Genomic DNA, 27,717 nt, shown 5'->3' on the forward strand with positions numbered 1-27,717 from the left:
TTATGAAGAAAATTTATTTGAGAGGCATTTTCCGACCACGTTCTTAAAGGACTGCTTTACCTGCTGGTTTCTTAAGGAGTAAATAAATGGATTTAGCATTGGAGCAACAGAGGTGTTGAGCACTGCTATACCCTTGGTCAAAGCCACTCCGTCTTTTGCTGAAGTTTTGACATACATGAAAATGCAACTTCCATAAGAAATAGAGACAACAATCATGTGTGAGGAACAAGTGGAAAAAGCCTTTTTTCTTTGCTCAAAAGAGGGAATTCTCAGAATTGTTTTAAGGATGAAAACATAGGAAAGAATCACTAATATTAAGGTTACCATGAGTGTAAATAGTGCCAGAAAAAATGCTATGAGCTCTAAGAATGCTGTGTCTGTGCAGGAGATCAATAGCATAGGAGAAGAGTCACAGGTGAAGTGGTCAATAATGTTGGAGTCACAGAAATCCAGTTGAAGTCCCATGATAACAGGTGGAAAGATAATGAGAAATCCAGCTAGCCAAGAGCTAATTACAAGCTGGTTGCAGATTCTGCTATTCATTATTACTGTGTAATGCAGTGGCTTGCAGATAGCCACATACCGATCATAGGACATAACAGTCAAAAGGAAAAATTCTGTTGCACCAAGGAGAATGAAGAAAAATACCTGGGCCATGCAAGAATTATAGGAAATGGTCATATCCCCTGTTAGAATGCTGACCAGAAATCTAGGAATACAAACAGTTGTAAATAAGATTTCTAGAAAAGAGAAATTCCTTAGGAAAAAATACATGGGGGTTTTGAGGTGCGGATCTATCAAAGTAAGGCTGATAATTGTCATGTTTCCAGTTATACTCAGTATATACGTGAAAAAAAGAAATAGAAAAATCAAAACATTTAGCTCTGGATCATCTGTTAATCCCAGAAGAATGAACTCTTTCGCAGATGTTTGATTTTTCATTTCGTATTGCTTATTTTCTCCACATCTGTAAATGCAAACAAAAAACAATGATTTAGTGAGTACAGAATTACTTTTTTAAAAATCATCTCTTCTGGCTTATGAAATATATAATATAATAGACCAATAAATTAGATACTAAGTTTTACTGAATTCTGAAAATATATGTGAGCCAGGACAAAGAAAGTTATACCTAGTATCTATCTTGTAGATCACTAGTCATTTAATATTAAGTGAGTTATTTGATAGGTCTAATAAAAACATCTGTACAAGAAAAATTTACTTAGAAAATGTGTTTTACTTAATTTTAAAAATTTGATCATGTGTGTATGAAAATTAGGTATAAAATGTAAACTATTATTTTATTTTTATTAGAATATTTTACCAATGACAGCATGTTAATGAGTCTTTGAAAATGAAACATTGTGAAGTTTGTTTTTTTAGATAATTTTCCCCACAATTTTCTAAGGGTGTTTCATGTCAGCCCTGCCTATATAGAGAATTAATAACTTAACAAAAATATCAGGCCCATCAAAACTAATATATATATATATATATATATATATATATATATGTATATATACAAACATACACACACACACACACACGTATTTATATATACACACACACATATACACACATATGTATACATATATATTTATAAACAAACAAAATGCAAACTTTTTTCTTTCTGAATTAAATAATAATCTATTGTTTTTAGAAGAGCTTCTAATAGCCAAAGTTAAGTTATATACGTTATAAACTGATTAGAAAATGCAAAAATAAATGAAGTGAGAAATGAAAAATATACTTACGATTCTATAATCCCATGTGGTAGCAGTTTGACTGTGGAAACCCAAATACTCTGTTGCCTTACTTTAATTGTCAGTGTTGATGTTTACTTTGGAGCATTTAATAGATTACGCAGCTTGTTTCTGCCTTTGATTTTTCTTATCTAGTAACATATTTGTATAGCGTGTAGGTGGAATTCGGCAGAATGATCCTGGTTGCATAGGGTGAGATGAAACATAGGCAAGAATAAGTCCAGTACAAAATTTATTCTCGAAGTAGGGAGGCCCAGATAGAAAGGTGACATAGTCCCATCTGCTGGTAGAAGGTACTACATTCAGACTGCAAGCAAAGTATTCAAAAGGTCTTAAAACTTGTGATCAATGAAAGAGTTGGTGACATGGTGGCTAAAGCTCTATGGGTAGCCTTAAGAAGTCAATCTATATAAAGTCTCAAGTTTGAGATTCAGGTAGTATTGCAAATTTTTTTCTTGAGTAACTGTGGCTCTTACTTACTTGTTGTTTAGGAACAGAGCCAGCAGTCTTGGAAATGGGAGAGGGCAGCAGCAAATAGAGCCCTGTCTTAAGTTTGCATTGATGACACAGCAGAATCAGAGGCTAACCTTTCTTGGAATGTGGGTAACACTTCCCCTCAAATTAAACATAAAGTAAAAATAAAAATGTGGGATCAGGAAAATAATTATCAGTGAAACAGGTAAATAGAGTTGAGCTAGTTCTGTATTTTGCTGTTTAATTAGGCAAAGCTCTTAGTTCATAAGAAGAAGGCCCAAAACCATGAGTAGAAATCAAGAAATAACAACTCTGAAAAAGAGGTGAGTTGCATGGCATTGGAATAAAAGTTTGTGAGAAAGAATCCTTGAATAGTAAGAACCAATCTCCAGTTGTACAATCCAAAGCCAGACATGTAGTTAACTCTTGTTTTCAAAAATTTACATAAAAATAACATTTTAACTTTAGATGGTAGAAAAATCTTACTGGGCTCCCAGTAACTTCAGTAAAAGGAAACTTGGTTATAATTTCTTTTACCTTCCTACAGGAAGCCTTGTTTTTATAACTATTATTTCCTAAATAGACTGGTTTCATTTTAATTTTTTCTCAAAATTATCACAGGGGATTCTTGCAGAAAAACAGAATTAAAATGTCTCTAGAGAGGAATGGTATTAATGAATGCACTTTAATGTAGTTGAATAATTTTAATTAGGTATCCTTGGGAAATTATTATTTTTTAAACATTACACCTCTGGGAAGTGTATAATACAAAGATCAGTGACAGCACCTGGAAAGCATAACACACACACACACACACACACACACACACACTACAGACCAATATCTCTGATGAATACAGATGCAAAAATCCTAAACAAAATATTAGCAAATCAAACACAACAATACATTAAAAAATAATACTTCACAACCATGTGGGGTTCATTCCAAGGCCACAAGGACTGTTCAACATATGTAAGTTAATCAATGTAATATATCACATTAACAAAATAAGGATAAAAATCATGTGATATTATTAATAGGTACGAAAAAAACATTTGATAAGATACAACATTCATTTATGATTAAGACACTCAATAACGTGGGAATAGAAGGAAAGCATCTTAACTTAATAAAGGCCATTATGACAAAACCTAAGCTAATATCATACTCAATGGTGAAAAACTGAAAGTTTTTCCTCTAAAATCAGTAATAAGACAAGGATGCCCATTCTGACCACTCTTATTCAACATAGTTGTGGAAGTCCTAGCCAGAGCAATCAGTCAAGAGAAAGAAAGAAAAGACATCCTAATTGAGAAGGAAGAAATAAAAGTGTCACTTTTTGCAGATGACATGATTCTTTATACAGAAAACTCAAAAAACTTCACCAAAAACCTATTAGAAACAATAAACAAATACAGTAAAGTTGCAGGACATAAAATCAATATACAAAATTTACTGCATTCCTGTATACGAACAATTAAATTTCAGAAAAAGAAATTAAAAAAATTCATTTTACAATTACACCAAAGAGAATAAAATACCTAGGAATAAACTTAACAAAGAATGTTAAGGACCTATATACTGAAAACTACAAAGCATTATTAAAAGAGTGAAAAAGACAATAAAATGTGAAGATATTCCATGTTCATGGATAGAAAGAATCAACATGGTTAAAATAGCCATATTATCCACAGCAATATACAGACTTAATGTAATCCCCTTTAAAAACCCCAATGACATTTAAAATAAAACAGAACAAAAAAAAATCACCAGATTTTTATGAAACCACCAAAGACCACAAATAGCCAAAGCATTCCTTAGAAAAAGAACATAGTTGGGTATCATGCTCCCTTACTTCAAATTACACTGCCAAGTGACAATAATCAAAACAACATTGTATTGGAAACAAAACAAAAACAGACTTACAGACCAATGGAACAAAATTGAGAGCTCAGAAATAAAACCACATATATATGGGGAAATTATTTTTGACAAAGGAACCCAAAACATATAATGGATAAAAGAAAGAAAGAAAGCCTCTTCAATTAATGGTCCTGGGAAAATAGGAAAGCAACATGTAAAAGAATAAAGCTAGACTACAATTTGTCCTTTTGTACAAAAATTAACTAAAAAATGGAGTTAAAGACCTAAATCTAAGATCTGAACAATAAATTACATAAAAAAGATAGGTACTAAACTTATGAACCTTGATCTTAGAGAAGACTATGAATTTGACCCCAAAGGCAAAAGAACCAACTGCAAGAATAAATGATGGGACTATCATTTATCAAATTAAAGAGCTTCTGCACAGCAAAAATAAAAAACTGCCAACCAAACAAAAAAAAACAATCAACCAAATGGGAGAAGATATTTGCAAACAACAGCTTTAATAAGGGATCAATATCTAAAATATATAAAGAACTCATACAACTCAGCACCAAACAAACAAACAATCTAATTAAAAATGGGCAGAGGCAGTAAACGAATGGATAAAACAGCTGTGGTGCATACACACAATGGAGTACTATGCAGCTGTAAGAAAGATCTCTTATCCTTTGAGATGACATGGAAGGACCTGGAGAGTATTATCCTAAGCAAAACAAGACAAACAGAGAAAGACAAGTATCATATGATCTCACTAATTTGTGGAATATAATAAACATAACAGTCTGAAGAACAAGGTAGTCCCAGAGATGTGGAAGTAGGGTACAGACCGACGATCCCTAGAAGAGGGGGTGGAGAGGAGGTAAACCACATAACTTATATGCATGTATGCATGACCGATGGACATGGACACCAAAGCTGGGGACAGGGTGGGGAGGGATGGGGAGAAGGGTGTCAATGGGGAAAAAGGGGAAACAGCTATAACAAAAATAAATAAATTAATTAATTAAAATAAAATAAAATAAAAATGGGCTGGTTTGGCTCAGCAGTTGGAGCACCGGCGTGTGGACCAGAGAGTCCCGGGTTCAGTTCCTGCTAGGGGCACGTACCAAAAAATAAAATAAAATAAAATAAAATAAAATAAAATAAAATAAAATAAAATAAAATAAAAATGGGCAGAGGGCCTGAGTAGACACTTCTTCCAAGAAGACATACAAATGGCCAACAGATATATGAAAAGATGTTCAACTTCTCTAGGTATTAGAAAAATGCATATCAAAACAAAAATAAATTAATAATAAAATAAAAACTATAATGAGATACCACCTCAAACCTGTTAGAATGGCTATTGTCAACAAGACAAGTAATACCAACCGTTGGAGAGGTTGTGGAGGAAAAAAACCCTCATTCACTGCTGGTGGGAAGTTAACGGTATAGCCACTATGAAAAGCAGTATGGACACATCTCAAAATATTAATAGAATTATCATATGACTCAGCAACCCTGGGTATCAACCCCCAAAATTTGAAGACATGCATTCACAAAGATATATGAATCCCTATGTTTATTACAACATTATTCACAGTAGCTGAGACATTTAAACAACCAAAGTGTCCTTTCATAGATGGTTGGATAAAGAAGACGTGGTACATATATACAATGGAATACTACTCACCCATAAGAAAAGATGAAATACTACTATTTGAAACAACATGGATAGACCTCGAGAATATCATCCTAAGCAAAACAAGTCAGACAGAGAAAGTCAAGTACCATAAGGTTTCATTCATATGAGGGATATAAAACTGAAAGCAACAAATGAACACACAAGAAAAACAGAAACTGATAGACACAGAAAACAGTATGGTGGTTACCAGAGTGAAGGGGGTTTGGGGTGATGGTAAAGGGTAAAGTGGGTTAAATGTATGGTGACTCTAGAAGATCATTTTACTTTCTGTGGTGTGCACACAATGAAATATACAGATCATGTATCATAGAAATGCGCACCTAAAACCTATATAATCTTATTAACCAATGTCGCCCCAATAAATTTAATTTATAAAAAGAAAGAAAAGAACAGTGAGGAAATAGTAGTCTTTGAATTATTTAGTATTTTCAATGTTATTTTATTTTTACCTGACTAAAAGCCAAGGCTATATAATCCGATATAATCCAATGTAAACTTGTGAAGAAGCAGAAAATAGCACGAGGAAGGGGCCAGAAGGAAACCCAAGAACTTATATGCATATATGCATAACCAATGGACACAGACAATAGTGTGGTGAAGGTGGGGTGGACAGGAATGGGGAGGGGGGTCAATGAAAGAAAAAGAGGTACATCTGTAATACTTTCAACAATAAATATAAAAAATACATTTATGATAAAATTAGAAAAACAATATAAAAATACACGTTTTATTTTTTAATAAAAATATATTGAATATGTATTTTAGGTAAGATGTAGTTAGTAGTTAGGCACATCATCAAGATACAATAAAAATTGAGAAACTGATATATAAAGATAATACTGAGATAGGTTTATCTGAAAAAGCCTCATTAAGAATTGTTTCTTCCACATTAGAAAATGAAGCAAGCAAAGTTTATATATTGTTCTATTATATTTATCTAATTTTTCCTACTAGACAAGTGGCATCTGGTACATTTTTTTTCCCCAATAGGTTTTCTATACATGCCAAATTTAAATCCTTTTTGTCCTTAGTAGTATATATTTGTATTTTCTGGACCTACATTTTTGGTGGATGATACAAAATAAAATTTTCACAATGCATCTGCAAAAAGACTCTTGCAGAATTCATAGAAAGGGAGTATATTCAGTAATTTGTTCTTTTTGTTCAAAGTGATTGTTAAATAATTCATTATATTCCAAATTTGTGACCACCAATTAAACATGTTAAATTCAGAACTGGAGAAAATTTTGTGTAACTCTTGATTCAAGATTCAATGTATATCTTTGAAAGTTTTTTGTCTATTAGAATAGAACCATGACTAATAATTATCAAAGTTTTTATTGGAAAATTGCCTGATGCATATTCTTTATATTTAGTAAAGGATTGGCTACTTTAATATTACTGAATGTAAAATATTTCTTACATTGATAAAACTATTTATTAAGTTGAAACTGACTGAAGAGCTAAGTAAATTAATTATAAAATCCATGAACAAATTTCAACAGAAATTTACATGCTAATTTTGAGATATAAATTGGGCTAAAATTTATTAAAATTTTCTTCCATTGAAAGTTCTCATTGGCAGTACCAAGGAACCCAAGATTAACCAGCAATATATCATCACAAAAAAACCATTTATAAAAGATTAGTTACAAGATGGTGGCAGGCAGGACCAGAGGGAGGGTGAGTGTGTGAGAGAGTGTGAGTGGACATGAAGGTGGTTGACTAAATCTGAGCAGTGAAGAGCCACAAAACAGAAAGTTCCTGTGCTGTGGATAGGAACAGCCGGATTCCACAGTAAGCGGTGCTTCAGGGTACTTCTCCCTGCACCCCCGGGAGTTCCCACCATTTTGGAAGATCCCAGGTCTTCACTGGGAGGAGGCAGTGGGAGCAGCTATGGCCCAGCAACCTGAGCCCAACAGCACACCTGGCACCATTGCACCAGTGGACACTCTGTGTCAACACAGACAAGTGCACAGTAGTGGAGCTCCCAAGGTGCTGGTCACAGAAGCCACAGACAGCCCAGAGCCCAGCACTATCCCCCACAGTAGCAGCCTGATCAGAGTCCAGATATACCCCCAGCAACAGAGGCTAGGGAGCAGACATCTATCCCCAGGCAACATAAGTATGGACCACCAGCTGAGACCCATCCCCAAAATCTACAGCAAAAGCTGAGCAGGAGTTGAGCCCCACAGGGCAGCAGCACTCCCCAGCCACCAGCAGCGGGACATGGGGCTCCACAGAGGCCTGTGCAGTCCAGCAGCTCACAAGTGCAATGGGAAGCTAGAACCCTAGAGAGAGACTGGTGCCAACCAGTTGCACGCCCATGGGAATTGCAGGGTGCAGGGTCCGCAGAGAGGCCTGTGTAACCTAGCAGAGACTGTGCAATAGAGTCACCCATGGGACCTGCGGGGTGCTGAAGCACCAGAGAGGCCTGTGTGACCCAGCAGGGACTGTGCCATCCAGTTACCGGCAGGACCGGCAGGGTGCTGAAGCACCAGAGAGACCTGTGTGACCCAATAGCCCTTAACATAGGCATAAAGCTGGGTCCCCAAAGGGACTGTGTGATCCAGTTATCCCCTGGATCTGCAGAGTGCGAGGGCACAAAGAAGGCCTGTGAGACCCAGCTACACACAAGATAGGTGTAGAGAATGTGAAAATGGAGGTGGAGTGAATAGAAGCTACGCAGACAATCTCCAAGGACCAAATGGGAATTACAACTAAAATAAAAACAAATCCTTGAAAAAAGCAACAGAAAAGCAGCAAGAAAGGACCATATAACCAGGGACACTGAACACCAGGGCTACATTCCAAGGCACTGAGCAACGGAGACTACTAGCCACCAGGAAAATGGTAGATGATAACTGAACCTTTTCTGGGTTTGCAAATCTACCCAGGAAAGTAAGACTTGACAGTAGTGTTTAACATGGACCCACCCAGGCTCATCCAAAACCAGCAGAGGAAGCCACAAACAGCAGAACACCAACACCCACAGGGAAAATTGGGCAGGCTCCAAAACCCACTGAGATAGCCAAAATTGTGAAACAAAACAAAACAAAAAAACAAATCCCAAGTAAAAGAACAAGAGAACTCTATCAAAGATGAGATCAATGAAATGCAGCTAAGCAAATTATCAGAGGTAGAGTTCAGAACCATGATCTTGAGGAAGCTCAACAGCACGAGTAAGGACATCAGCACCATGAGTAAAGATATAGAAACTCTGAAAACCAACAAAGTGGAAATGAAGAATGACATAGCAGAAATTAAGAACACATTGGAAGGACTAACCAGCAGAGTAGAGAAAGCTGAGGACCAGATCAGTGAATTAGAAGACAGGGTAGAAAAAAACAACCAATCAGAAAACCAAAAGGAAAAAACAGTTAAAAAACAGGATGACAGCTTAAGAGAACTGTGGGACAACTGGAAACATAATAACATTCACATCATAGGAGTCTACAAAGAGGAACAAATGGGCAAGGGTAGGAGAATATATTTGAAGAAATGGTGACAGAAAACTTTCCTAACCTAAAGGTAGCAAGAGATAAGCAAGAGGTTACCTACAAAGGAAACCCCATAAGGCTCTCAGCTGACTTCTCAAAAGAAACATTACAGGTCAGAAGAGAGTGGCATGAAGCAATCAAGGTCATGAAAAACAAGGATCTGAATCCAAGACAACTCTACCCAGCAAGGCTATCATTCAAAAGAGAAGGTCAAATAAAGAGCTTTCCAGAAAAAAAAAAAAAAAGGCTAAGGGAATATATTAAACCAAACCAGCACTGCAAGATATGCTAAAAGGACTATGGTAATTAGTAGAAGAAATAGGAAGAAAAATAGAACCACACTAAACAAAAATGGCAATAAATAAGTACATATCAATTATTACCTTAAATGTGAATGTTTGAATGCTCAGAGAAAAAGACACAGAGTAGCTCACTGGATAAGAAAGCATGACTCACATATATGTTGTTTAAAAGAAACCCACCTCATAACAAAAGACTCACATAGCTTGAAAGTGAAGGGATGAAAAAAATCACCCAAGCAAATGGAAAGCAAAAAAAAAAAAAAAAGATGGGGTAGCAATACTCATATCTGATAAAGTAGATTTCAAAATAAAGACCATAACAAAAGACAAAGAAGGCCACTACATAATATTGAAAGAATCTATTCTACAGGAAGATATGACCTTGGTAATCATATATGCACCCAATATATAATCACCAAAATGTATTAAAAATATTCTGGAAGTCTTTAAAGGAGAAATTGACTGCAGTACAATCATAGCAGGAGATTTCAACACTGTGCTGAAATCACTGGATAGACCCTCTAGACAAAAAATTAACAAGGAAACACAGACTCTAAATGAAGCACTGTATCAAATGGATTTCAAAGATATCTACAGAGAATTACACCCCAAAACTGCAGAATTCACATTCTTCTCAAGGACATATGGGACATTCTCAAAGAGAGACCACATGTTAGGGCTCAAACTAAGTCTCTACAAGTTCAAGAAGATTGAAATCATACCAAGCATCTTCTCAGATCACAATGGCATGAAACTAGAAATCAACAGCAACAAGAACATGCAAAGACATTTGAAAACATGAAAGCTAAATAGCATGTTATTGAACAATGAATGGGTACCATGGAGATTAAGAAAGAAATTAAAAGCTTCCTGGAAACCAATGAAAATGAACACACAACACCACCAAATCTATGGGATGCAGCAAAAGCAGTTTTGAGAGGGAAGTTCATAACACTACAGGCTTACGTCAAGAAGTAAGAAAAATTTCTAATAGACTATCTAACCTCACAACTTAAAGAGCTAGAAAGCAAACAAAAGGAAAACCCCAGAGCAAGTAGAAGGAAGGAACTAGTAAAGATCAGAGCATAAATAAATGACATGGATACCAAAAAACAATCAAAGGATCAATGAAACAAAGAGTTGGTTCTTTGAAAAAGATAAACAAGATTGATGGACCCTAAGGTAGACTCATCAAGAAACAAAGAGCGAGAACCCAAATACACAAAATCAGAAATGAAAGATGAGAAATAATAACTGACACCACAGAAATACAAAGGATTGTTAACAAATATCATAAACAATTATATGCCAACAAATTCGACAATCAATGCAAAATAGACATATTTCTAGAAACACATAGTCTCTCAAAACTAAACCAGGAAAAGATAGAAAACTTGAACAGACCAATAACAACAAAATAAATTAAAGATGTAATCCAGACTCTCCTAGCAAACAAAAGCCCAGGCTTCCCTGGGGAATTTTACCGAACATTCAAGGAACTAATACCCCTTCTCCTCAAACTATTTCAAAATAGTCAAGAAGAAGGAAGACTCCAAACTCACTTTATGAGGACAGCATAATTCTAATTCCAAAACCAGAAAAAGACACCACAAAGAAAGAAAACTACAGTCTAATATTCCTGATGAACATAGACACCAAAATCCTGAACAAAATACTAGCAAATCGAATCCAGCAATACATAAAAAAAAATTATTCACCATGACAAAGTGGAATTCACCTCAGGGATGCAAGGCTGTTACAATATTCACAAATCAATAAATGTGATATGCCACATAAACAAAATGAAAGAGAAAAATCTACGATCACATCAATAGATGCTGAAAAAGCATTTGACAAATCCAGCACCCATTTCTGATAACAATGCTCAGCAATGTGGGAATTGAGGGATCATATCTCGACATAATAAAGGCCATATATGAAAGACCTACAGCCAACATCACACTCAATGGGCAAAAACTAAAAGCATTTCCCTTAAGAACAGGAACAAGGCAAGAATGCCTACTTTTGCCACTCTTATTTAACATAGTAGTGGAAGTCTTAGCCACAGCAATCAGACAGAAAGAAAAAATAAAAGGAATACATATTCAAAAGGAGAAAGTGAAACTGGCATTATTCGCAGATGACATGATACTATATGTAGAAAACCCCAAACACTGTATTAAAAATGTACTAGACTTAATAATTGAATTTGGCAAAGTTGCAGGATACAATATTAACATCAAGAAATCAACGGCATTCTTATACATCAATGATGAATTCACAGAAAGAGAAATTAAGAAAACAACCTCATTTACCATTGTGGCAAAAAAATTAAGATACCTAGGAATAAACTCAACCAAAGAAATAAAAGACCTACTCACTGAAAACTACAAGTCATTGAACAAAGAAATAGAGGAAGACATAAAAAAGTGGAAGCACATACCTTGTTCATGGATTGGAAGAATTAACATCATTAAAATGTCCATATTACCCAAAGCAATCTATAGATTCAATGCAGTCCCCATCAAAATATGAATGACATACTTCACAGAACTAGAACAAATACTTCAAAAGTTCATATGGAACCAAAAAAGACCCCGAATAGCCACAGCAATCTTGAAAAAAAAGGACAAAGTTGGACGGATCATATTACCAGTTTTTAGGTTATACTACAAAGCCACTATAATCAAAACCGCCTGGTACTGGCACAAGAACAGGCTGATAGATCAATGGAATAGAATAGAGAACCCAGAAATGGACCCAAGGCAATATGCTCAATTAATATTTGACAAAGGTGGCGAGAGCATACAGTGGAGTAAAGACAGCCTCTTTAATAAATGGTTTTGGGAAAATTGGACAGCTACATGCAAAAACATGAAAATGACCATCAACTTACACCACACACAAGAATGAACTCAAAATGGTTAAAAGATTTAAATGTGATATATGAATCCATAAAAATCCTTGAAGTAAATGTAGGCAACAAAATTTCAGACATCATACGCAGCAGAATTTCACTGATACATCACCTAAGGCAACAGAAACAAAGGAGAAAATGAATACATGGGACTATATCAAACTCAAAAGTTTCTGCACAGCAAAATAACCACCAAAATGGAAAGGCAACCCACTCTATGAGAGAGCATCATTGAAAATGTTGTATCAGATAAGGGGTTAATTTCCAAAATATATAGAGTACTCATACAACTCAACAAAAGGAAGACAAAGAACCCAATTAAAAAATGGTCAGAGGAGCTGAATAGATACCTCCCCAAACAGGACATACAAATGGCTAAGAGACATCTGAAGAAATGCTCAACATCACTGATCATCAGAGAAATGCAAATTAAAACAACCATGAGGTATCACCTCACACCTGTCAGAATGACCGCCATAAACAAATCATCAAACAACAAATATTGGCAAGGGTGTGGAGAAAAGGGGCTCTAGTACACTGCTGGTGGGAATGCAGACTGGTGCAGTTACTATGGAAAACAATATGGTGTTACCTCAAAAAATTAAAAATTGATCTTCCATTTGACCCAGTGATCCCAGTTCTAGGAATATACCCTAAGAAGCCTGAAACACCAGTCAGAAAGAATATATGTACCCCCATGTTCATAGAAGCACTATTTACAATAGCTAAGATCTGGAAACAGCCCAAATGTCCATCAGTAGATGAATGGATAAAAAAGTGTGGTACATTTACACAATGGAGTACTACACAGCTGTAAGAAAGGAAGATCTCTTATTCTTTGAGACGACATGAAATGACCGGGAGAGTATCATCCTAAATGAACCAAGCCAAAGAGAGAACGACAAGTATTATAAGATCTCACTTTTTTGTGGAATATAATGAACATAACACTCTTAGGAACAGGGTAGTCCCAGTTATGTGAAATTGGGGTACAGACTGACAATCTTCAGTAGAGGGTCTAAGGGGGGAGAAATAAACCACAGAACTTATATGTATGTATGCATGAATAATGGACATGGACAACAAAGGTGGAGACAGGGAGGGAAGGGTGGGGGTGGGGGGTATCAGTGTGAGAAAAAGGAGAAACATCTGTAACAGAAATAAATTGATTAAATAAAAAGACAAAAAAGGATACAAATTACTAGTAAAAAGATACTATACTTAAACACATACACTTAAATAAATTTAGTCAAATTAATGTATCTGCAATCATAAAAAAGGGTAGGCTGATAATTTATATGTGCAGTATGATAACAACTATGTCATATTATAAAATAATAGGATCCGATATGTGGTGCAATTTAATAAATAATCTACAATTTTTTTCTCTACAAATTTATTGTACTAAAGAGGTTATCTGCAGATTATTTTCTTTTATTTTTATTTTTGAAGTTGAGAATGCTCTCTTTATTCCATTTCTCATTAAATTTATTGGGTAACATTGGTTAATAACAGTATATAGGTTTCAAGTGTAGATTTAAAGAAACCTCCATACAGTTTTCCATAGTGGCTGTGCTAATTTACATTGCACCAATAGTGTACAAGGGTTCCCTTTTCTCTACATCTTCACAAACACTTGTTATTTTTTATAAATTTGGTAATAGACATGCTAACACATGTGAGGTGATATCTCCTTGTGGTTTTGATATATATTTCCCCTCTTAAAGCATATTTAATGGAGCATCCATGAACCTTTGGTTCTGATGATTAGTGATTTTCAACACCATTTCATGTAACTATTGGCCATTCATGTCTTCTTTTTAAAAATGTCTATTTATGTCCTTTGCCTAATAATGTATCTTTATTTTCATTTAATAACAATGAAATCAGTAATGATGGTTTGTCTTACATTTCTAATTAATTTGTGTCTTCTTTCTCTTTCTGTTTTGTTTCAGCATGACGAGGTTAGGCAATATTAATGACTTGTTTCTTTTGATTTTGGGGTTTAAATGACATTGATTTTTGTTCTATTTTCTATTTCTTTTCTTCTACTTGCTTTTGTCTTAAATTTCTCTTTTCTCTATAGTTTCTAAGTATATGTAGTTTGTCTGAAATTAATATTGCTACTCTGGCTTTTTTTGCTCACTGTTAGCAGAATATATTTTTTTCTTCCCTTCTCTTTTTTTTAAATCCTCACCTGAGCATATTTTTCCATAGATTTTCAGATAGAGTGGGAAGGGGAGAAAAAGAGAGAGAGAAATATTGATGTGAGAGAGCCACATCAATTGGTTGCCTCCCACATGACCCCGACTAGGGCCGCACCAAACTGCAACTAAGGTACATGCCCTTGACTGGAATCGAACCCACGACTCTTAGGGCCATGGGCCTATGCTCTAACCACTGAGCAAAACCAGCCAGGGCTGATTTTTAACATTTCCTTCGATTCTTATAGTTTCCATTTCTCTGCTTATATTAATCATTTTTTATTTCATGCTGTCCATTAAAAAAATTTTGGTTTGATATTAGTTAATAAAATTATATATGTTTCAAGTGTACAATTTTTATGATACATGATCTATATATTGCATTGTGTGCCCACCACCCAAAGTCAAATCTCTTTCTGTCACCATATATTTGACACCCTTTACCCTTTACTACCATCTTACCACCTTCCTTCTCGTAACCACCATACTGTTGTCTGTGTCTATCAGTTTTAGTTTGTTTTTCTTATTTGTTGATTTGTTGCTTTCAGTTTTGTCTCTCACATATGAATGAAATCATATGGTTCTTGCCTTTTTCTATCTGACATTTCACTTAGTATGATATTCTCAAGATCCATCCATGGTGTCACAAATGGCAGTTAAATTCTTAGCATCTTAGGTATAATTAGGCTCAATTCCCTTTTAGATATCACCAACATGTGTGTTATATCTGGCTCTGGTTCTAGTGCTTCCTTCATCTCTTCAGTTGATAGTTTCTTTTTGTTGTTGCTGTTTTGTTTTTGCCTTTTTTCATGCCTTGTTATGTTTTTGTTGAAAGCAGAGCATGTATTAGATAATAGAAACTAAGGTAAATGTCATTAACATGAGGATTTCACTCTCTCCCTTATTATAATCTTGCTAGGACTATCCTCCTGGGATGTGGTTAATGTGGGTGTGGCTTTCGCTGAAGGTGTTAGTTCCAGAATTTTCAACATCCTCTAGTGTTCTTGCTTTTGTCTCTTCTCTTGACCTTGGGCTTCTGTAAATATTCTTTCTCAAAAAAAAAATACAAATTTACAAGTGTAATTTATTGTTATTATACTATTGTCTTATTAGGTGATGTTAGCTGTGGCAAAGGGTGGCATTCTGTAATCTTATTTTACATCTCAATATTTTCAGCTTGTGTCTCTATGCTATGATGTCCACAGCTATTTATCCATTGCCATAGTTTCCCTCCACCCCCACCTTTGAGTTGCGACATAAAGTTTAGGTAGGATTGCAGTGTAATATCCTCTCTCTATTTGGGATGATAATGTGGCATATTTTGTGAGGCCTATTCTAAACCCATTTATACCTCTTAAAATTTATCTAAATAAGTTGTTTATTTCTACTGTTAGATATAAAAAACTGTAGAAGTGGAAATGCCAACTGAAACCATTAAAGATACCTACATTCTTGTGAATCTATATATTCTGGAAAATGATAACTAATGGTAAATAGGAACAAACCATGGGCAACTGTAGAGAAGAAGGTGATACTAAAAATGGTCTATTTTGCAATTGACAGAGCCAAAAGCCTTCCAAGCATTTTTTAATTCATTAATTCATTTGAAAGAAAAAATAGTCCATTTGAAATTTGGAATTTAGTAACATGGTTAATGATGTAAAGTTTTGCCTCAGTCAGATTGCATATTGCTCTCATCTAAGAGTACTCAGCCCTCATTAACTTAGAAAATCATCAGGTCACTCAACTATGTAATTAACAAGTTTCTTAAGATATCTTTAATCCTTTTAAATAATCTCCTTAGTAAAAATAAGAGGAAAAATTAAGCAATTGAATATGCTATAAAATTTATTACCATAGTTCCTAATTAATACATAGTTCTTAATAGTAATTATTTTCATGAGAAGCCTTGTTTAATAGTATGTTTGGCCGCATAAAAGAAAAAACAGACCATGCTTTATTCAATATTCTCTAAATGTTATTTCAAATGAAAACTCATTTCATTTGGCTATGCAATTCAAATCCTTATTCAAAGCAAAACTTGATAGTCTTTTTGTGCTCTTAGGAAATTCCTCCCCTGCCTGCTCACCCATTTCTATTTCCTTCCTCATAGACTGAACTGTATTAGGTTTCAATTTAAGGAGGGATTGAAGATATGATTATTAAAGGACTATATTTAAACTTTTCTTATAGCATTGTATAAATTAGAAATAAAATTTAAAAATAACTGAATATTTATGAAAAAAATGGATAAGATAAAAGTATTTATAGAGAACTGGGAAATGCCACCATCACTAATGAGTTATAAAGTTGCTTCTAAATAAAAAAATGTGGTTTGCTCTTTATAGAAACTCAAGTAAGCAGATTCTCTTAGAAAATATTATAACATTTACTGTATTCTTACTTAAAAGAATTTAATTAAGTGCAGGAAGTCTGGTTAAGATCAAGGCAGAAATGTGATGGACGGTTTACAAAATAACCGGTGTCTTTATTTTCTATTCTAATGATCTATCCACTTTTCCTTCTGAGTATTTATATATTTAAGGCAAAAAGTAAGAATTTCCAGAATCCTCTTACTGCTTGATTGCTACTGGGATATTGTGATCAGTAGCTCTTAATGATTATCACTTTTTCTTCAGCCAATCGTCACTTGCTATTACGATACCAAAGGACCAGATAGTCCATGAATGATTATTACCCTGTTGAGAGCATTCTGTAATATCTAAAATTTAAGGAATACCCCTTGGGAATATGAGTTAATGAAGTTCAAATTTGCAATAATATTAGGAAATGTTTATTTTTAAGTGACCATTTAACTTCATGCTTGTCAAAGTCAACTTTCAAGATGATTATTCACCAACAAAAATAAATGACTTTTTATTTTTTATTTATTTATTTTTTTATCCTCACCCGAGGATATTTTTCCATTTTTTTGTACAGATAGAGTGGGAGGGAGAGAGAGGAAGGGAGAGAGAGAGAGAAACATCGATGTGAAGGGACACATCGAGTGGCTGCCACCCGCACAACCAACCAGGGCCGGGGACAAACTGCAACCGAAGTACGTGCCCTTAGCGGGAACCGAACCCGGGTCTCTCCGGACCGCAGGCCGACGCTCTAACCGCTGAACCAAACTGGCCAGGGCGACTTTTTAAAAATAATCACAATACATTAATGTGACAGTAATTGCCATGTAATTTAGAAGAGGTTATGGCACAAATGTATATTTTGTGATCATTACATATATGTAATTTTCCCCATTGATAAAGAGAAAGTATTTTTGAAGTATTACAATGTGATAGATATTAAATATAAGTATACTTTTTGAAACCCTCTAAAAACATAAACTCAAACATATATCTGAGATGTTTTTCACCAAGCCTCACATTTGCAATCAAAGGTTTATTGTTTCACAATACTTTAAAATAGTATTTTACTTTAAAGCATAATAATATTTTTTTGGAAAGATTTATATTGATTTTCATATGTTTACACTTATTGACAGAATATGAGATTCAACTTCTTAGATAATTTTCTATTAATCAACAGGATCAACTTTCTCTCACCCTCTTATTTTCCTCTCTTTCTTTCTCCCTTGTCTACCTACATGCCATCTATAGTATGTATCATACATGTAGTATACATTAACTTAGTTAACATTTGCATGTTGCTTTCCTAGACTCTTGATTTTCACTTGTCATTTCTGATTATTTGTTATAACCTTATAAAAGCAAACTTGTACTGTTTTATTTATTTATAAATAACTATAATAACTCACAATCAAATAAAATTGTTTTTAATTTTCATATTCTAGTAGTATACTAAATATGTTTGAAAAACTGTAACCCATTTCTTGAAAGTACAATGGTAAGAAAGAGATGAATGCTTAAGGACACTCTTGTCAATGAGCAATAAGAGGAGGCATTTCTACTACAGACTTAGAAAATATGTAGAACTTTTTACATTAACCTATATATCAGACCAAACTGGTGCAAATCAAGAATCCAAAGTCAAATTTAGTTACCCTGTATCTAGTTAGAATACTAACTACTGTCCCAAGACAATCATTTTGTTTAATGATTCATTAGAGTTGCAGGACTCATTAACTATAGGAACCAGACTTGAACACATTTTTTACAGTTCTCAAATACCTCCAAAATCTTTTCTCAGGTATGAGTGAGGGAGATAGAACCATCTGTGAAAAAGACAATGGAAAAATAAAGACACTACTCTAGATTTGCTAATTAAAAACAACAACAAAACAAGGCATAGTAATTTACATGTTATCATTTCTAGGATACTCCTTGGAGTCAATATTTCACACCATTCGGTTCTGAGTTGTCATTTTTGTCACGTCAGTAGGAAAGACCTTATTTTTTTGGTATCATTTGAAAGGGTCTGAATATAAAGTGAATTTTATCAAGATAACTTAATTAGCCTTTTTAGACAGTTTTCCTTTTCAAACATGATTGGCAACTATAGGGAAATCTTCTGTTAAATAATCTGTTATTTTAGAAAATATTATTTAAAACATAAGGTAACCATTGTCTTCTCTATTGCACTGAAACTTTACTATTTTTTCTAGGAAAACTAATACATAAATCAATACAACCTCATTTCCAATTGCAAATATAATATTTTTAACACATTTATTTAATTTCTATTTAATTTTTCTAATGTTGCCCTGGCCGGTTTGGCTCAGCGGTTGGAGCACCGGCCTGCGGTCCTGAGAGACCTGGGTTCGGTTCCCGCTAAGGGCATGTACCTCGGTTGCAGTTTGTCCCCGGCCCTGGTCGGTTGTGCGGGTGGCAGCCACTCCATGTGTTCCTTTCGCATCGATGTTTCTCTCTCTCTCTCTGTTCCTCTCTCTCCCTCCCACTCTACCTGAACAGAAAATGGAAAAATGTCCTCGGGTGAGGATTAAAAAATAATAATAATAATAATTTTTCTAATGTTTTAACTACATATTATTGATAAATTCAAGTAGCCATTTGAATAATTCTTTTACTCATATAACATGTTTTCTTGGTGACACAGAAACTATGTTTAAGAGATATAATTTAATATACATATTTTTATTTCGTTCACATAAGTTTTATATTTGTATGAAGTTTCTAATAAGCTTCTTATATTATAGGAATTTTTAAATGTTTTTAATGAATTCATAATCTACCTTGCTGTACTATAAGAAACAATGGAGATTATTGATTTATCTAAATTTTAGTTACAGAGGTAAGAGATTTACTGTTATCTAACTTTAAATATTTAGGACTCAGCTTTTAGGCTAACAAGAAAAACAGGCATTGATAATATATAAACATATCTAACTGAAAGGAAGAAATTAGGTGTTTGAAGAATTTATCTAGAGAAGGGCAGAGAGTTTTAAGTCAGCTTTATTTTATATATTTCACATAATCACTTCCATTTATTTGAAGAAAAGGCCATTCTCTGGACCATGTTTTTGAAGGCTTGCTTCACTTGCTTATTTCTTAGTGTATATATGAAAGGATTCAAGAGAGGAGCCACTGAGGTATTGAGCACAGCTACTCCTTTGCTTAAAGTCACTCTCTCCCTTGCAGAAGGCTTAATGTATATGAAAATGCAGCTACCGTAAGAGAGAAAGACAACTATCATGTGGGAGGAACAAGTGGAAAAAGCTTTTTTCCTTTGACTCATGGAAGGAATTCTCAGAATTGTCCGGATGATATATGTATAGGAGAAAGTAACTAGCGTTAAGGAGACCATGATTGTTACAACAGCTAAAAAAAATGCCATGAGTTCTAGAAAGCGAGTGTTTGTACAAGCAAGCTGCAGAATTGGAGAATAGTCACAGAGAAAATGATCAATTATGTTGGAGGCACAGAAATCCAATTGCAGTAGCAGAATTATTGGTGGACAGATGGTCAGCAATCCTATAAACCAGGAGCCAAAGACAAGAAAGATACAGACTTTGCTGCTCACAATGGTGGTGTAATGTAGAGGTTTGCAGATGGCCACATAGCGGTCATAGGACATGGCAGCCAGAAAGTAAAATTCTGTCACCCCAAATAAAATGAAAAAAAATAGCTGAGCCACACAACCGTTATAGGAAATGGTTCTGTTCCCTGTCACAATACTGACAAGGAATCTGGGAATGCAGACTGACGTGAATAATATTTCCAACACTGAGAAATTTCGAAGGAAGAAGTACATTGGAGTCTGCAGATGAGGATCTGAAAGGGTGAGGGCAATAATGATCAGGTTCCCAGCCACACTGAGCATGTAGTTAACAAGGAGAAATATGAAAAGTACAACCTGCCACTGTGGGTCATTTGTCAATCCCAGAAGAATAAACTCTCTTACTTCCGTGTAATTTCTCATTATGTTTCTTCTTTTCAATGCTATTCTTTGTTTTAGCTGTAAAATAGTTGGAGAAATAAGAAAACCATGACACCAACAAAGAAAAACACATGTGCACACACACTTAAAAAGAAATTGTTGCCTTTTTCTCCTACAGAAAAATGATTTTGTAGTACATAGAAACAAAATGCTTTTAAAAATTCCATTATGTATTATGGCATATATTAATTCATTATTCCTATATTTTCATTGCATTGTCACACATTTCAGCATAAATCTCTGTCTTCTGAATATTTTTATATACTCCTAAAAACAAGAAAATAAGAGGTTATTGTGTTCTCAAATACAACTCAGAGATTTTTCCACCATACCACAATAGTTGTTAAAGACATATATTTTTATTGCTCTAATTTTATTATTTTGAATAAGTGTTTTCTTTTCTCTATTCAAACTTTTATAATCTATGGAGACAACTCAGTTGCCCATCTGGTACAGTAATGTATTTCTGATAATAGTATATAGAGATATTTAATGAGTGGGAAGTTTCCTAATCTAATTCCAATATCTGCACAGCAAGGCATTCTAATTTTAATTAATAATCTGTTATAATGAGCTTTTGTAAGATTCTAAGTATATTCTTGAGTGTATGTTTATTTACTGCCTACTTATCGTGAGTCTGCTCCTGATAATAAACAGGACTTTTACCTAAGGACTTTTAATTTAATGTTTGTAAACTGCAAGTATTCTTACTTATTTCTGAAATGATTTAGAACTCTCCCACAATATTGCCTATTCTTTTTTTTATTTTGAGGGATGAAGAAAGGTTATAGTTCAACATTAAAGTTAAGTTTTGGGGAGGCAAAGATGATTACTTTTTCATTTATGGCTTCCAAGATAATTATTTTTATTTTAAGCAGGAGAAAATCAAATTTTAATGTATGCACATGGGGGTAGTCAAATAGACATGATAAATTCATGACATTCCCAAGACAGTCAGGCAACAATAAGTATACATGTAAATTTTCAACAAAAGAGAAAGGGGGTGGGATGGACTACTAGATTTCAGAAGTGAGAATGGGCGATTTACAGGTAGGTAGCTGAGGAAGAATGGAACACATGGTAATTCTTGATGTTATACAAAATTTGCTTAATTGTTATTCCTGTTTAAAGTTATTATTTTCCATAAAAACTTTATATATGTTTTCATCTAAGATCATTTAAATATACTTAATTGTTTAGACAGCCTGCCTAAATCTGTAATGTTTGTTTGTTTTCTATATTCTTCAGAGGTTTCAGAACTTCTAAAATAAATAATATTTTCTCAGAATTAGCCAATTAATTTAATATGTTAGTGAACTTATTAAAAAATTTTATCTACTAAATTTAGGGAGAGATATATTCCCACTTAAAGTCATTAGTTCTTTCTGGTCACAAGATATGCATTGTTTCTGTCTTTTCCCTTTATATGATGGGTGCTAACCTTCACTATGTATAAAATATACACTGTGCATAACTAAAACATAAAGTATATATGCTTATTGTTAAGCAAATTAAATTAAGGTTTTAGGATCTTGTATAAAAATGATTACATGGTGTCTTGAATTTATTTTTAACGGTATTGGAAGATATCTACATAAGAACACAAAAATCATGTAGTGCTGTCAATCACAAAATATTTATGTCACAGTGAACAATAATGTTACATGGAACAAGTAAATTATAGTAGTTTTTAATTTTGCTTCATTTATATATTTTGTAAAATTTGTGAGATTGAGCTTCATTTATGCATGGTGTTGCACATACTTGAGAGTACTTGTACATGCATAAATATACAGTTATAAGGCAAAAATATATCACTGAAAGAAACTATCAAAAGATGTACTTACATTTTTGGTAAATAAGACTGATATTTGTCAGTGTCATTTAAATGCCTTCTTTGACTTGTTTAAACATAAATGCTTTGGGGTTTTTCAAAAGCCTTTGCAGTGCTTCTCCTCTGTCATTTTATGTTTGTAACCAAATATCCAAAATATTGATAATAAAAAATAATACCAATAGCTCCCCTACAATGTTAACAAAAAAAGCATACATCAACCCATTTCTATATTAAATCCAAATTTCTCTAAGAATCTGGGTGCCATAGTTTTCTACCTAGGCCAATTAAAGAAGTATCATCTTGATTATTGAAATAAGCTATAGTTGGAATGAAAGCTTATGTCATATCTTCCCAAGTTTGGTGGGCAAGATGTAATCTTTTGTGCAGAAGTAATATTATTCTGACTGACCATAATTTTACCTGCTCCTTTTACAATGGACTCAGGGGATCAGTTGATGAATAAACAAAAGTTACCACAGAGATGGTGATCTCAAGACACCACATATTAAACAATAGTTTGAATCAGTACATAATTTAGAATAGAATATTTAAGTGATAGTGGCCTTAAATCACAGCAAAAGGTATATAGAATGATTTGCATTTTCATAATAATTGATAATTTCACAAGAAAAAACTTAATAACAATGAAACAGACATTAGCAGTTACTAAATGGCAATGTGTAAATTGTGAACAAGCAGGGTTTTCTCTAATTTTAGGGAAAATTTTAAGAATTCATTGTGACGCTTTAGAACAGTGGTTCTCAACCTTCCTAATGCTGCGAGTCTTTAATACAGTTCCTAATGTTGTGGTGACCCCCCAACCATAAAATTATTTTTGTTGCTACTTCATAACTGTAATTTTGCTACTGTTATGTCTTAGGCGACCCCTGTGAAAGGGTCGTTCAACCCCCAAAGGGGTCGCGACCCCCAGGTTGAGAACTGTTGCTTTAGAATGAGGCTGAGGTTTCCATTATTGTGCACCATCAGTGGTGTCACGTTTGTCTTTAATATTTGCATCTTTCTACTGGATAACACAGAAAACATGATCATGATTAGAATCACTACCATTTATTCATTCAAAAATTACTTGTTGAATCTTTTTTATGTATTGCCCTCATGCTTAGTTTCTGATAATGCAGAGATAGTAAAGACAGCTCTTTGTGTAATTTTTAATTCTTATAGAAAATTGTGAGAATTCTTTATTACTTTTGAAATATCAGATTTCCTTTCTCATCTGTAATATAAGCAATATTCTTCCTCAGAATCATCTTATTATTCACTGATGTGATCTTAGAAGATATTTGTAATATTCCATTTATATTAATTATTTGAGACATATTTAGTTATTTAATCTGTGAGTTCCGTGAAACATTTTGTTCCATGAAATAGTTTAAATGAAATAGAAATTGTGGCTATTTAATGATATTAAACGCTAGGCACTCCCTGAACAAAAATTTAAAGATTTTTACTGTTTCTTTGGGAGACAAATGAGGTTATTCAATGTATATGGCTAAGCAGTACAGAATGCATACTAAAATAGAGACTATTAAAGCATAACAGCTATTAACTCAAATATGTTGTTTTATTAATGATCAAAGTCAAGAACTTGAATAATATGTCATAAGCATGATGTTGAATTACATTGTCACAGTAGTGCTTATATGATTTTTACCTGTAAACTTAATGTTATTTAAAATTATATATTATGGATAACCTTTATTTTATATATAAAATAAAGATACATGGAAAATTGCTCTAATATATGTGACCTCATCTTAACTTGAAGACATCTGCAAAGACCCTATTTTCAAATAAGGTAATATCTTCAGATTCCAGGTGAACATGAATATTTGAAGGAAACTGTGCAAATCTGTACAGTACCCAAAACAAATATTTATTTTTAAATTAATTTATTGTGGTATCATTAATTAATAACATTATATAAGTTTCACATGTATAATTTTATAACTCGTCATTATATTGCACTGTGCACACCACCAAAAATCTGGTGTCCTTCTGTCACCATATATTTGACACTCAAATACTTCTAATAGCAATTTTAAACAATAACATGTATCTCCACTGAGCTTAGAAGTTTATATGCTTTCAAAATTTTTACAGAATTAGCTTTTACATTAATACTTTCAATAATGGATTATAGAAACATGCATAAAGATGGACAGAATATAAGTAATTACATCTATTAAATTAAGAATAACTAAATAGCCCTGGCCGGTTTGGCTCAGCGGTTGGAGCATCGGCCTGCGGTCCTGAGAGACCCGGGTTCGGTTCCCGCTAAGGGCACATACCTCGGTTGCAGTTTGTCCCCGGCCCTGGTCAGTCGTGCGGGTGGCAGCCACTTGATGTGTTCCTTTCACATCGATGTTTCTCTCTCTCTCTCTCTGTTCCTCTCTCTCCCTCCCACTCTACCTGAACAAAAAAATGGGAAAATGTCCTCAGGTGAGGATAAAAAAAAAAAAAAAAAAAGAATAAATAAGTAAAAATGATTTAATCTTTCAATACATTATTCTTTTAAATGTTTATTGAGTTTATTGGTGTGACAAGGGTAAAAAAGTTATATAGGTTTCAAGTGTACAGTTCTATAATATATCACCTGTATATTGTATTGTGTGTTCGTCACTCAAAGTCAAGCCTCCTTCCATTACCATTTATGACTCCTTTACCAGAGAAAAAGGGGGTGAGGAAGGTTGAAGTTGGTAATCACCATACTGTTATCTCAGTCTATGAGTTTTATTTATTTTTACTTAATTCTTTTACCTTTTTCAGTCAGCCCCTCAAACCCCCTCATCTCTGACAGCTGTCATTCTATTCTCTGTACATATTTATTTCTATTTTGTTTGTAAGTTTCTGTTGTTCATTAGATTTCCCATATATATGAAATCATATGCTATTTGTCTTTCTATGACCTGCTTATATCACTTAGTATAATACTCTCGGGGTCCATCTATGTTGTCACAAAAGGTAAGATTTCCTTCTGTTTTACGCCTGAGTAGTATTCCATCGTGTAAACATACCACAGCTTTTTTATACACTCATCTACTGCTGGGCACATGGGCTGCTTCCAAATCTTGGTTATTGCAAATACTGTTGTGATGAAGATAGGAATACATGTATTCTTCTGAATTAGCATTTTAGGTCTCTTCAGATATATTCTCAGAAGTGTAATTAGTGGGTCCTAAGGTGCAAGAGGGTTCCCATCTCCTCGCCAACACTTGTTGTTTGTTGATGATAGCCATCCTGACAGGTGTGAAGTGATATTTCATTGCAGTTTTAATTTGCATTTCTCCAATGATTAGTGATGTTGAGCATCTTCTCATATGCCTGTTGACCATTGGTATGTCCTCTTTGGAGAAGTGTCTATTCAGGTTCTTTGACCATTTTTTTTAGGTTGTTTATTTTTTTGGTGTTGAGTTTTATAAGTTCTTATAAATTTTGGATATTTTGGATATCCAAATTTTGGATATTTGGCTCACCCAGCTTATTATATGTATCATTGGCAAATATGTTCTTCCATTCAATAGGTTGTGTTTTCATTTTGTGAATGGTTTCCTTTGCTTTGCAAAACTTTTTAGTTTGATGTAGTCCCATTTATTTTCTTTCTCTTGCCTGAGGAGATATATCAGAATACATATTCTTTTGAGAAATGTCCAAGATTTTACTGACTACCTTTTCTCCTAGAATTTTTATGGTTTTGAGTCTTACATTTAAGTCTTTAATCCATTTTGACTTTATTCTTGTGTATGGTGTAAGAAGGTGGTCTAGTTTCATTTTTTGCATGTATCTGTCTAGTTTTCCTCAAACCATTTATTGAATAGACTGTTATTACCCCATTGTATGTTCTTGCCTTCTTTGTCAAATATTGATTGACCATGAAGGCATATGTTTATTTCTGGGCTCTCTGTTTTGTTCAATCGATCTATATGTCTCTTTTTATGCCAGAACCACTGTTTTGATGATTATGGCCTTATAGAACAGTCTGAGATCAGATAGGGTGATTTCTCTAAATTTGTTCTTTTTAAAGTTTGCTGTGGCTGAGAGAGATGGCTACAGAATATGAAAACCTTTCTTGCACCTTCTCCTAGGGCCAGACTGAAAATAAAACTAAATTGGGGAACATTCACTTGGAATTACCAACTGAGGTCCAGCTGTGGAAGAGATTATAACAAGGAAGGGCAGACACCATTTAAAGATTGGTAGTGCTGTAGGCACCAAGTGTTAGACCAGTGGGTTCAGGCCAGACCTGGGTTCAGCAACCTTGATACTTGAGTCCTGGCTAAAAAAGAATTCAGAGGCAAACTCATACTATAAGAGAATATTTATTTGAAAAATCACAGAGGTAGAAGTAATTTGTAGAAAAAAATGGGCTTAGGAAATAAATTATAGAGGTAAAGGAAGGCCCTTAGAGCTTGGGAGTGAATAAGGTAATGGTAACACTCTTGGGGGGAGGGGAAAATGGAAGGAAATGGGAAAGTGAAAGGGAAAGGCACAGAAGTGCTCCTGGGAAGGAGAGTGCTCTGGGTCCTCTGTCCCAAGGGTTTTAAGGGTGGAGATTTTAAAGGAGGTCCCAGGGGAGGATCTCAGTAGACTATTTAACAGATTTCCAGGTGTGTCTTTTCAGGGTAGGATCTCCACTGATTGATTGGTTGGTACCAGGGTAGGGGGTCATTATCCAATGTAGTTGGTCCTGAGGTCTGCCTTAGCGTCACTGGTCTGGTTTTGCTGTTTTCTCTGTGCCTGGAGCTGAAATATACTT

General features: G+C 34.2%; 2 protein-coding genes across 2 annotated transcripts; both read right to left on the reverse strand.

The window, feature by feature from the left end:
• LOC118623763 (olfactory receptor 6C76-like) lies at nucleotides 1-942 on the reverse strand. The gene has a single exon (XM_036251540.1). It carries the CDS (start codon nucleotides 940-942, stop codon nucleotides 1-3), a length of 942 nt encoding a protein of 313 aa, XP_036107433.1.
• Nucleotides 943-20,143: 19,201 nt separating this feature from the next.
• Nucleotides 20,144-21,088, reverse strand: LOC118623994 (olfactory receptor 6C75-like). Its single transcript, XM_036251885.1, has one exon. The coding sequence runs from the start codon at nucleotides 21,086-21,088 to the stop codon at nucleotides 20,144-20,146; it is 945 nt and encodes a 314-aa protein (XP_036107778.1).
• Nucleotides 21,089-27,717: the final 6,629 nt, after the last annotated feature.

The sequence above is a fragment of the Molossus molossus genome, unplaced genomic scaffold (assembly GCF_014108415.1).
Source record: "Molossus molossus isolate mMolMol1 unplaced genomic scaffold, mMolMol1.p scaffold_m16_p_10, whole genome shotgun sequence".
NCBI lineage: Eukaryota > Metazoa > Chordata > Mammalia > Chiroptera > Molossidae > Molossus > Molossus molossus.